The sequence below is a fragment of the Paramisgurnus dabryanus genome, chromosome 22, assembly GCF_030506205.2.
Source record: "Paramisgurnus dabryanus chromosome 22, PD_genome_1.1, whole genome shotgun sequence".
In the NCBI taxonomy this organism is placed as follows: domain Eukaryota; kingdom Metazoa; phylum Chordata; class Actinopteri; order Cypriniformes; family Cobitidae; genus Paramisgurnus; species Paramisgurnus dabryanus.
The window spans coordinates 13560433-13572930 of NC_133358.1; the positions used below are offsets into that span (position 1 = coordinate 13560433).

A 12498-nucleotide genomic window follows, 5' to 3' on the forward strand; every position below is an offset into this window, starting at 1 on the left:
TTGATTCACTGAATGGTCCAAACCATCGCAACAAACACATATTTTAAAACCGCAAGCAAAACACGACACACCGAACACTTATTTTGAATTAGCGCCCCCTTGGATGAGCAGTCACGAGCCGCCACTGCCTTGTAATGTACTATAAGCCGCTGTGGTTAAATGCATTAAATGCATAAATGTAAATTTTAATGCATTGTATAGTTTATATATAATACACATCTACATTATGCAAAAAGCATTTGGTTGCCAAAGTTAACACATTATCAGTCTATGTTCAATACACCCCACAACTTTCGCACAGATGGACTGTCAATGATAAATAAATGATGTATAAATGGTTTCCAAATGCCTACTTTATAAATGCAATCCAGATGGGGCTTTTAACAGTTCAGCAATTTCAATTACTATATCATTAAAACTCAAGTCTGCAACACATCACTTACAAATGGCAAAATGCTGTGCGACACAACACAATAACGGCTAGTTTAAGAAAACATTTGACAATAACAGCTATATTGAGCAAGATTATGGATTGATAAAATAATATAACCTGTACTAGTCATGACTGGTTGGGATTACAGGTTAGAATTTACAGATGAGAGCTTTTATCAATTACTATATCTTATGGAGGACGAGGTGATGTATATAAAAATTTAACAAAAACAAATGTAGATCTGTCTTTTTTGTATTTGACAGTAGAAAAAGCTATATATTTGGACTTTGCCTTTTAGTTGTTGTAGTGAATCGTTTTTTTAGCAAGCTGTCAAGTGTCTCAATATTCCACTGTACGGTTCATGTCAGCCAACACATGCCAGAATAGATACTAATACGACATTATTGCCCTCTTCCCATTATTTGCACATCAGCTCCTAACAAAAGTCCTCTTCTAAGTGCTCTTAATAAAGTGAAGCTTTCGAGAGCTTTTGACGGAGCGCGGCTTTAACAGATTTTCTCATTGCTGGGACTTTTATTGGATACAAATTACACCCAGCAAAAGAGCTTTTAAAGCTCGGCACACTGTTAACGGCGTACAAAATGCACAACACTCTCAAAAGAGATTTGAGCTCTCTTAGGGGTAATTACTAACACCCACAGTCTATTCGCGATGTGAACGTACACCACAGCATTCAAATCAAATTATTTTTGTTTTCGCCTCAGCCTTGAAAAGACAGAGCAATCTTACAAACGTGCTTTGAGACTTATTGCATTCATCTGCCTCTAAATTTCAGTTTATGCTCAGCAAATCAAACCAATTGAGCTGTTACAGAAGGTTTATATTCCTAGCTAGAAAACAAAGCCTTTTAGAAAGTTACTTTATTCACTCGTGTCTATAAAATCTGATGCTAGTCTTTCAAGGTATCACTAAAGAGAGGCCTGCTGTGAATTGGCTCGTTATGAAAGTCAGATCATTTAGGAATCGGGAACAGTTCTGGATTAGTCTAAACCAGTTACACTGAATGAATACTAGAATACTATTGATTGTCTTAGCCTGTAGCACAATATTACTCTTTAAATTAAAAATGATGGATGGATGGATGGATAGGTAGTTAGGTAGGTTGATAGGTAGGTGGATAGATAGGGTGAATAGGTAAATTGATAGGTGGGTGGTTAGGTAGGTGGATAGATAGGTAGTTAAGTAGGCTTAGGCTAGGTTGATAGGTAGGCTGATAGATAGGGTGGATATGTAAATGGTTAGGTGGGTAGTTAGGTAGGTGGATGGATTAGTATGTGGATGGAAAGGTGGATGGATTAGTATTTGGATGGAAAGGTGGATAGATAGGGTGGATAGGTAGGTGGTTAGGTAGGTAGATAGGTGGATGGGTAGGAAGATAGATATGTAGTTAGGTAGGTAGGTTGTTAGGTGGATGGATAGGTGGACATATAGGGTGGATAGGTTGGTGGTTAGGTAGGTTGTTAGGTGGATAGTTAGGTGGATAGGCAGGTTGTTAGGCAGGTGGATAGATAAGTGGACTGATAGGTGGATAGATAGGGTGGATAGGTAGGTGGTTAGGTAGGTAGATAGGTGGGTGTTAGGTAGGTTGTTAGGTGGATAGTTGGTGGATATGTAGCTTGTTAGGTAGGTGGATAGATAGGGTGGATGGTAGATAGATATGTGATTAGGTAGGTTGATAGGTAGGTTGTTAGGTAGGTTGTTAGGTGGATAGTTAGGTGGATAGGCAGGTTGTTAGGCAGATGGATAGATAAGTGGACTGATAGGTGGATAGATAGGGTGGATAGGTAGGTGGTTAGGTAGGTAGATAGGTGGATGGGTAGGAAGATAGATATGTAGTTAGGTAGGTAGGTTGTTAGGTGGATAGGCAGGTTGTTAGGCAGGTGGATAGATAAGTGGACTGATAGGTGGATAGATAGGGTGGATAGGTAGGTGGTTAGGTAGGTAGATAGGTGGGTGTTAGGTAGGTTGTTAGGTGGATAGTTGGTGGATATGTAGCTTGTTAGGTAGGTGGATAGATAGGTGGATAGATAGGGTGGATGGTAGATAGATATGTGATTAGGTAGGTTGATAGGTAGGTTGTTAGGTAGGTTGTTAGGTGGATAGTTAGGTGGATAGGCAGGTTGTTAGGCAGATGGATAGATAAGTGGACTGATAGGTGGATAGATAGGGTGGATAGGTAGGTGGTTAGGTAGGTAGATAGGTGGATGGGTAGGAAGATAGATATGTAGTTAGGTAGGTAGGTTGTTAGGTGGATAGGCAGGTTGTTAGGCAGGTGGATAGATAAGTGGACTGATAGGTGGATAGATAGGGTGGATAGGTAGGTGGTTAGGTAGGTAGATAGGTGGGTGTTAGGTAGGTTGTTAGGTGGATAGTTGGTGGATATGTAGCTTGTTAGGTAGGTGGATAGATAGGTGGATAGATAGGGTGGATGGTAGATAGATATGTGATTAGGTAGGTTGATAGGTAGGTTGTTAGGTAGGTTGTTAGGTGGATAGTTGGTGGATAGGCAGGTTGTTAGGCAGGTGGATAGATAAGTGGACTGATAGGTGGATAGATAGGGTGGATAGGTAGGTAGATAGATTGATAGGTAGATAGATATGTGATTAGGTAGGTTGATAGGTAGGTGGTTAGGTAGATAGGTAGGTGGATAGATACGGTGGATAGGAAGGTGGTTAAGTAGGTACGTAGATAGATATGTGATTAGGTAGCTTGATAGGTAGGTGGTTAGGTAGGTTGTTAGGTGGATAGGTAGGTGGATAGATACGGTGGATAGGAAGGTGGTTAGGTAGGTAGGTAGATAGATATGTGATTAGGTAGCTTGATAGGTAGGTGGTTAGGTAGGTTGTTAGGTGGATAGTTGGTGGATAGGTAGGTGGATAGATACGGTGGATAGGAAGGTGGTTAGGTAGGTAGGTAGATAGATTGATAGGTAGATAGATATGTGATTAGGTAGGTTGATAGGTAGGTGGTTAGGTAGATAGGTAGGTGGATAGATACGGTGGATAGGAAGGTGGTTAAGTAGGTACGTAGATAGATATGTGATTAGGTAGCTTGATAGGTAGGTGGTTAGGTAGGTTGTTAGGTGGATAGGTAGGTGGATAGATACGGTGGATAGGAAGGTGGTTAGGTAGGTAGGTAGATAGATATGTGATTAGGTAGCTTGATAGGTAGGTGGTTAGGTAGGTTGTTAGGTGGATAGTTGGTGGATAGGTAGGTGGATAGATACGGTGGATAGGAAGGTGGTTAGGTAGGTAGGTAGATAGATTGATAGGTAGATAGATATGTGATTAGGTAGGTTGATAGGTAGGTGGTTAGGTAGATAGGTAGGTGGATAGATACGGTGGATAGGAAGGTGGTTAAGTAGGTACGTAGATAGATATGTGATTAGGTAGCTTGATAGGTAGGTGGTTAGGTAGGTTGTTAGGTGGATAGGTAGGTGGATAGATACGGTGGATAGGAAGGTGGTTAGGTAGGTAGGTAGATAGATATGTGATTAGGTAGGTTGATATGTAGGTTGTTAGGTGGATATGTAGGCTTTTAGGTGGGTGGATATGTAGGTAGATAGATATGTGTGTAGGTTTATGTAGGTTGATAGGTAGGTGGTTAGGTAGGTAGGTTGTTAAGTGGATATGTAGGTTGTCAGATACTTGTATAGGTAAATAGATAGGGTGCATAGGAAAGTGGTTAGCTAATAGAAAGATAGGTAGGTAGATAGATATGTGATTAGGTAGGTTAATAATAGGTAAGTGGATAGGTAATTGGATAGGCAGCTGGATAGATATGTGGTTAGGTAGGTGGTTAGGTAGGTGGATAGAAAGATATAATGCTCAGTGGGATTAAGGTGAAGTAATTTTTGTGGGCACTTCTTCGGCTTACTACTACTAGTTTTAAAATAACCACCCACCATGCACTTTTTGTTTCAACTAACTTGGGGGAGATTAAAACCTCAAACAAGCCCACTGTTTATACAATGATACAATCTCAGGCTTTACACTGCTCTGACAAGGGTGAACATACTGCAACCCCAAACACAAACATCCCCTGCATTCAAAGGCTAACCTGTAAACGAGAGCAGAATGCAGAAATAGCATCTACTCAAAATGCCGTACACTAAATGTCACTTGAACCACGGCTGAGTCACACACTAACAACGCAGTCCTCCGGCACCAGTCGGGAAGAAGAAACGTCAGCCACTGTATCTATTTATGAGAACGCAAGACAAGATGAAGTGACACACGTCTCTATTTCACAGCAGGATTCGCCGAAACGGAGGTTGGCAGTCTTCATACGCTAGAGAACGATTAGATTACGGGCCTGTGTTATCGAGGATCAAATCCAATCAAATTGTATCACGTCCCAAGCAAGAAAGAGTAAACCGCCGGGTGATCGTTTGATGAACGGTTGGCAATACAGAAGGGAAACCCGAAACCTGTGAAAATACCACGGTACTTCTCCAACGCCGCTTCTCTGGGGACTGTGATTCACTCAGACGGAGGATCGAAGCGTCTCCGATAACAGCAGAGCGCACGGACGTGGGATTTTAAACGGAAGAGTAGCACCATTAAGATTCAGTAATGCTTCATCAGCTGCCGGTGGGGCCGCTGTGATGTGATTACCCCGAAAGAGAAGGCAGATCTGTGTACGATGTAATGAAATGCTGGAGAATTACCTTTATTGATCTACAAGAAGAAATTAAAATTCTTCTGTCCAAATGAAAAGGATGCATTTTATGCAAGGATTTACAGTGGTCCCAAGATGCTTTTTGATACTTGAGCCACACTTTAGTGAAATTGCATTAGGTTAACATAATATTAAACTAAGAGGCATTTGAATTAAAGAAAGACAAGATTTTATGAATTATGAAACAAAAGAAAAACTGTACATATGAACATGTGAAGTATTTAGATTTTCGGTTAAAAATTGTTTATAATGTGAAATTTTTTGCAGATGCCACTTGGTTTGATATTTTGTTTTTATAATGCAATAACATTTATTTTTAAATGTACCCATTTATTTAGAAAACATTTTTTTAGTGGTGGGCAAGCGATTAATTGCATATAAAAACAATTGTGTTCGCACAATATATGTGTGTGCACTGTGTGTAATTGTTATTTTCTATTATATATATAATTTTTTTCTTAATGTATGTGTGTATTTAAATATACATAATAATTACACACAGTACACACACATATATTATGCAAACACAAACTTTTCTTTTGTATGCGATTAATCGCGATTAATCATTTGCCACCACAGTTTTTTTATTCATTAAAAGGTTTGCTCACCTCACAGCTCTGCCACCTGTTTGGAATGTTAGGCCGTAATTTCTGTTCGCACACGACTTTCCTCATGTCCTCTACTGAAGGGTCCGACTGCACCAGATCATAGTACGGCAGCTGGTAGTCTTCATGAATACCTGCAGAGAAACTTGTTAAAGGTTCACCAGAACAAAGGCACAAAATACAACACATTGCAGACTTGTTAAAGGTCTGTTGGCTTGCTTACCCCGAGACTGCTGACATAAGCTTAGTTTAGCATTGTGTCATTTATTATAACTGTTCCGCTACAATCCTAAAGATGTTTCATTTGTGACACCAGATGTGTGGTGTCAGGATATACTCATGTATGTTTCTACCATTTTATTGGGCTATAATCTATTCATAAAGACAATACATTAGTAATAATAACATTTATTATTTTACATATACTATATGGGGTGGTTTCCTGGACATGGATTAGCTTAAACCAAGACCAGACCAGACCTTAGTTTAATTAGGTAATATAACTAGTTTTAACAACCATGCCTTACTAAGCATTTTGAAGCAAAACAAAGGGCACTGATGTATTTTAAGATAAAGTGCAAATTGTTTTCAGTTTGGACAGTTTTTACATTTATTTTAGTCTAGGAATAGTCTAATCCCTGTCCGGGAAACTGTCCCATAATGTATTAATTTCCCTAGGGATGCACCAAAAGGAAAATTCTTGTCCGAAGCCGAATAAAATGAAAAACCTAGCCGAAGGCAGAAAACTGAATTATTATTTTAAAAAATTTCCTGATTATTTTGCCATTTACTCACCATCGCACAAGTTACTTTTCAAAATGTCCTTGTTACTATATTTATTTCACATTACTTAACAGTGCACATTTTATTTAACATTGCAGCAGTCATTATAGGGCCTTTTTACACCTGGTCACTTCTCTGATCCGATAGCTGTAGATAGACTTGTTAAAACTGTTCCACATACATGTGTCTTGGCTAAACAGATATTAATCCGAATGCACAAAAATGCAAATAACCTATTCATTACTCTGCCTTAAGAAACTTGCAAAATGCTTATAAAGCACTGTATGTTAGCAGCGGATGCGGGCCTGCATGCACGGTCAAGCAAGAGCATAGGGAGAGAGAGAGAGACGGAGGCAAAATTGACGAACATGACAGAGAAAAAAAAAACGCCCAACAAAGCGTTCTAACAAAAAGAGCTTATTGTTAATACAATTTTTATTTCTCGTTTAATATGTGTGTTTGTCATTGTAGGACTTTTCTGGTTCTAGGAAGTTTTTATTACATACTGCTGACGCTCTTCGTCGTTCTATGACATGAGATGAAGAGCTAAAGTCTCTTGTTCTTCATGCTTGTGCATTTAGCAGACAAATACCCAGGATCAATGCCACCGTGTCTTTCTCATACGCTGCATGGTGTTCAGGATATCTTTTTTTAAATCATAAATAATAAATTGTAGTACTGTATGCTTTTTAGGGATGTTCATATCAGTTAATTTTCCCGACCGACAACCGCAGCTTATGAACTGAACAATAACCGTTAACTTTTAAGATTTTAATATTAAATTGTCATTGAGTAAAAATACAGTTGACGGTTGTCTGTGACCCGGTAAAAGCAAAACATTTCATTTGAACGTGCAAACAGCAGCGATAGATCAACAACAGAACCAGGATTCATACATTATCAGATATTCACGCAACATAACCTTATCAAAGAGCACGCGATGAGTCCAGATGATTAATATCCAAAGAGGGCAGATTGTCTCTTTTTTCATCTACCACAGTGGTCATTTCTAAAGCAGGACGCTTTTTAGAAAGTTTTGCTTTTGCGTCATCTTTCTACGTTTGTGCAAAAAGAGAGATGCTTATGGTCCGTGTCAGAGGCCTTCAGCGAAGGTCTGTCCGGATGTGCGTGAGATGGAGACGGACCGCGTCATCTGGCGCGGAGACGCGCAGCTTCCAAACACGCCCACAAATGATTTCTCATACAAATTATTACTTTATCAGACCGTCAGGGCAGCAATTGTCATTTACAGGACATTCACAAATTAAAGATAGAAAAGTGGCAAAATGTCTGTCGGCTCATGAAGACACGCACCGTGCGGTAACAATTTTTTTTTCTTTTAACTGATAATGTTAATCGGTCATAAATTCTTACCTTCGGTTAACGGTTAAATGGTCAATGTGAACATCCCTAATGCTAACGCGCCTCTCACCCTGCTATTTGATTGCGTCATCAAAGTCCTCATTGTTCGGTAAAATGTATTAAGTCTTTTTACTTGTTCGGCCGAACACCGAAAATTCGTTTTTTGCTATTTTCGGCTGAACAATGACACATTGTAAAAACTTGACGTGTACTTTTACTCTTAAGTGTTTATTATGTTTTTAAACCTCTGATAAAACTGAAAGGCTAAACGGGAAAGAAAGCAGAAAACTAGGATAATGTCATCCAGGTATTTGTTTAGCTTGTAGCGAAACACAATCTAAACTAATAGTTATTGAAATAATTCACGTTACCTCCCATAGAACATCTGCTGGCAATTTCCCAAAAGACCAAGCCCATGGCGTAGATGTCTGCCCTCTTAAAAGGCTCAAAATGCTTCATATTTATCGAATCATCCAGCACCTCTGGAGCCATATACCTGTCGAAAGAGTCAATTAAACAAGCAGAGTTGTTTTACTTTGTTCAAACAAAGAAAAATGATTTACTGTATTCAGCAATTGTACAGGTGTGTGTATAAGAGAAATGAAACATAGTTTCCTCAAGGAGGACCGAGATGTGCAACACAGCACAACATAAAACTGCCTCTGGAAAAGAAGGAAATCAGCAGAATTTGGGAAGTATGTAAAAAAAAGAATCAATAAATAACTTCAACTAATAAGGACATTCAAAGCCTTCACTTCTGCACACTGCAATAAAACCAGGTCTGGAGTTTTTATTTCTAGTTTAATTTATATTAAAACTTTATCTTAAATCAAATTAGCCACAATAATATCCCAGCAAGCACAAACCTTTAACAATGGTGCACTGCAGTTCACATTGCATTTTGCAACATTACAGTAACCACATCTAAAAAAATGATGTAACCAAGGTATGCTGTATTTTGGTTGCAGAAAACAAGTAATAAATTGCATCTTTTCACATATATTGCAGATGTTCAGAAAAAAAGGTGCAAAACTGTAAATTTTCTGTCAAAAATTTGGGGTAAAGACCTATTGTGTACCTTAAGGAACAATTATATCAATTCAATTTTAGGGGTACAAAACAGTTAACTGTACCTCTAAAAGGTACACAATTGATCCTTGAGATCCAAAAGATACAACATTGTATTATGTTCAGTATCAGTGGCGGCTGGTCACTAGGGGGCGCTGGGGCGCCGCCCCCTTAAAGCTGGCCAGAGAGGAAAGCTACTTTAACATGTTACCAAAAAGTTAAATATATAGTGCAAATTAATACAAAATAAAATCATTTAGTTGTACTATTTCACTGTTAGTCATGTTAAAATTTATTTAAAACAATTTTTATTAATGCTTTTAATGTTTTTTACCTCCTGTGATTGGATCGTTCTCAGAGTCTCATAACCGCATTGGAGATTGCTGTGTTAACTGATAGCTACAGTACAGATCAGTGAAAGCAAGTGAAATATCTTGATATGAAGAAAAATATGCTTTTATCCTTACAAAAATCACCCTATACAAGGTATTTAATTGATGAATAAATAAAGGATTAAGAACCTTGGACCAGATCGACCAACAGAGTCAAATGATGGCAGTCTGTGATGGCAAACGGAGTTGGCTAGCTGGATATCATGTAAGTCTTGAGTTTTATTTTTTTTCCCTGTTTGCTGTTTTAAAGTCTGAATGCGTGATAGACGTCCAGGACATGAACTTTTGTGGCGCGTTTAAGCTTGTGTTGCGTGGATATAATGAGAGCGAGAGCTCATATAATCCGGTATATATCGTGGCTTGGTCAACTTTGTTGTTAGTTTTGTTGTTGTAGAGTTTTAAAAAGCACACACGAGAAAACCACTGTTTATATGAACCGTGCATATTGAGCTGATGGACTGTATGTACTTAGTCCGTTGTGAGGGAAAAATGTGCTTGTGCTATTGCTATAAAAACAAAAAGAAACGTACGAGCCTGTGATTAGGCAACTTTAGTGTCTCTTTTTGTGTGTGTTCGGTCGCATTAAACGAAAAGTCTTTGATGGAGAAAATTTAAGCAGGATAAAGAAAAATCTGAACGCCATTTTGGCAGATTGCCCATACAACTCAACTTGAGAATGTAATTCCTATGTTTGTCCAGTTGGTGGGAGTGTGTTGCTCAAATGACGCCCTGCGTTCTAAATATTCTCGCGTTATTTTGATGTCATACACTGATTGGTCTGCGCATGGCTGCTGAAATTAAACACTACAGGAGCGCTGCGACAAGACGCTTGTCTAAGGTAAAGATACAAAATCTAATGACAAGAGTCTGCATAAATCTGCCTTCATGCGTTTATTACACAAGATGGTTTCAGATGAGTTTAGTTCAATTCAGATTTTTACATGTTTATTGATATTTTAATCGCAGTAGTGTTTTGTTATTTGTTCATATTTGCCTGTTCAGCATAAAGCTCCGTGTTTTATTGCCTCCGCTGTCACTGTGAGAATAAAACATTAATTCATCTGCTTCGTGTGATGGTAAAGTGATGCACGGCCTCCATTTATCTGTTCTCTAAACAAATGAATAAACACATTTGACTTGTATGTTGACTCGTGTAAGTTTATGATTAGAAATGGACATGTGAACAAAAATTAAAATAATTAAAACATGAAATGACGGATAATAACTGACTGTGAAGGACTCTTTACAACGCTGTTTATAAAAAAATGACGGAGATTTAAAAAAGTCTTTCGCAACCTCTGTGTGTGTGTGTTTGTGTGCGTGTGTGAATGATTAACTTGATATTAGTTCATTACAGTTTCATAGTACATTTATTTCGTGCGTTTGATTTCAACTGTAACATTTTCAGCATTTTAGCTAAGTAGTAGCCTAATGATACTCATCACCTGATAAATGGCTTTTAAGAGTACTGCATTACTACAGTAAAAGTTTGATTTTGAGTGTGTTTGCGCCCCCCCAAATTTTTTTAGCACCAGCCGCCACTGTTCAGTATACATGTAAAGATACCTAAAGCCGCCTTTCCACTGCACACGACAAAGGACGGCCGATAAGCCGGAAGTCATTCATTTCCTATGGAGAGTCGCAAAGCGGATGCGTGAGGTGCCGACCATCTGCGGATGCATAAATATCAGATCCGTTTTGACGGTTGGATGCGTTAAAAAATTTGAACTTGTGCGACTAAACCGCATGCGATATGCCGACCGGAAGTTATGTTTTTCATTGTATTCCAATCACAAACTGTGTGTGAGGTGAAAATGATTAATATACGATTAAACTGAAACTTCATTACGACAGCCACTAGGGGGAGAACTCCGACTGTCGTTTCCGTATGTCGTGTGCAGTGGAAAGGCGGCTTAAGGGTCCCACACCTGCGACAGAAAATTTACAGTTTTGTACCTTTCTTTCTGATAGTACATATGCTTCTGAAAACATTTTAATGGGTACATATTTTTTTAGTTTGTGAGAACATATACTTAATAATGTACTTTAAATGTTATCCTGAAATATGTTCATTTATATAATGTATGTTAATCACAACCAACCAAAAAATTATATCTTTTTACAATTTGAAACCAATAATGCGACACCAGGTTGTAGACTTGTAAAGGTGTCGGAATACAACGTTTTCCCGATCTCCATTTATGACCTATGAGCGTTTTTATAACACAGTTATGCTTTTTGTGCTTGAAATATGGCTCAAAGGTAAAGCCTTTCAACAGATGCTGTGATGCGTCATTCTGCTATCATGCCAAGAGGGGGCGAATAACACGACTCGGTCGGTGTGTTACTGTGAAGTCTTGCACAGGAAGTAAGGGTGTTAGAAAGACTAATCTCCAAAACGTTTTGCAGGGTGAAGTCATTTTTTTGATCCTGATTAATCCGTACAAATTCATGGGCCTGGTAGGGTGGAGTCCTGGCTGTGAGCCCAGGTAGTAGCTGGGTTATCCAAGATCTAGATCTAAACTCAATGCCAGACCCCCTGTTGGCCTTTGGGAAGAGCACTTTTCAGTGAGCATGTCTAGACACAGTGGAAAACACACTAACTTCATGCTACTCATTTGAATCAATTATATTGTCAAGGCAAATGAGTTAAGATTGTATCTATTTTAATGTGTTCATTTAAATTGTGCAGTTTTAATTATAAAATGCTAATTTAATGCGCACCAGTGCAATTTACATTTATTCAGAGCATAAGTGTTTCGCAGAGTTAAAAATTAGAAAACAAGTGATTATTTTTTAAGAATTACAAATAATTATACAATACTCATATCCCACGTTTGTTGTATGAGCTAGATTAAATGACATTCCACTTTTTTGGAAAATATGCTAATTTTCCAGCTCCCCTAGTTAAACATTTGATTCTCATCGTTTTGGAATCCATTCAGCTGATCTCCGGGTCTGGCGTTAGCACTTTTAGCATAGCTTAGCATAATTCATTGAATCTGATTAGACCATTAGCATCGCACTAAAAAATAACCAAAGAGTTTGGATATTTTTCCTATTTAAAACTTGCCTCTTCTGTAGTTACATCGTGAACTAAGACCGACGGAAAATTAAAAGTTGTGATTTTCTAGGCGATATGGCTAAGAACTAT

General features: G+C 38.4%; 1 protein-coding gene across 1 annotated transcript in view; it reads right to left on the reverse strand.

Moving 5' to 3' along the window:
• The window catches only part of tgfbr1b (transforming growth factor, beta receptor 1 b), a 91149-nt gene that overhangs the window by 7337 nt on the left and 71314 nt on the right, over nt 1-12498 (reverse strand). Inside the window, exons 7-8 of the mRNA XM_065294830.2 lie at nt 8256-8380; nt 5743-5873 (exon numbers count right to left, since the gene is read on the reverse strand). Coding sequence (XP_065150902.1) covers nt 5743-5873; nt 8256-8380 — 256 coding nt within the window. The remainder of the gene's footprint in view (nt 1-5742; nt 5874-8255; nt 8381-12498) is intronic.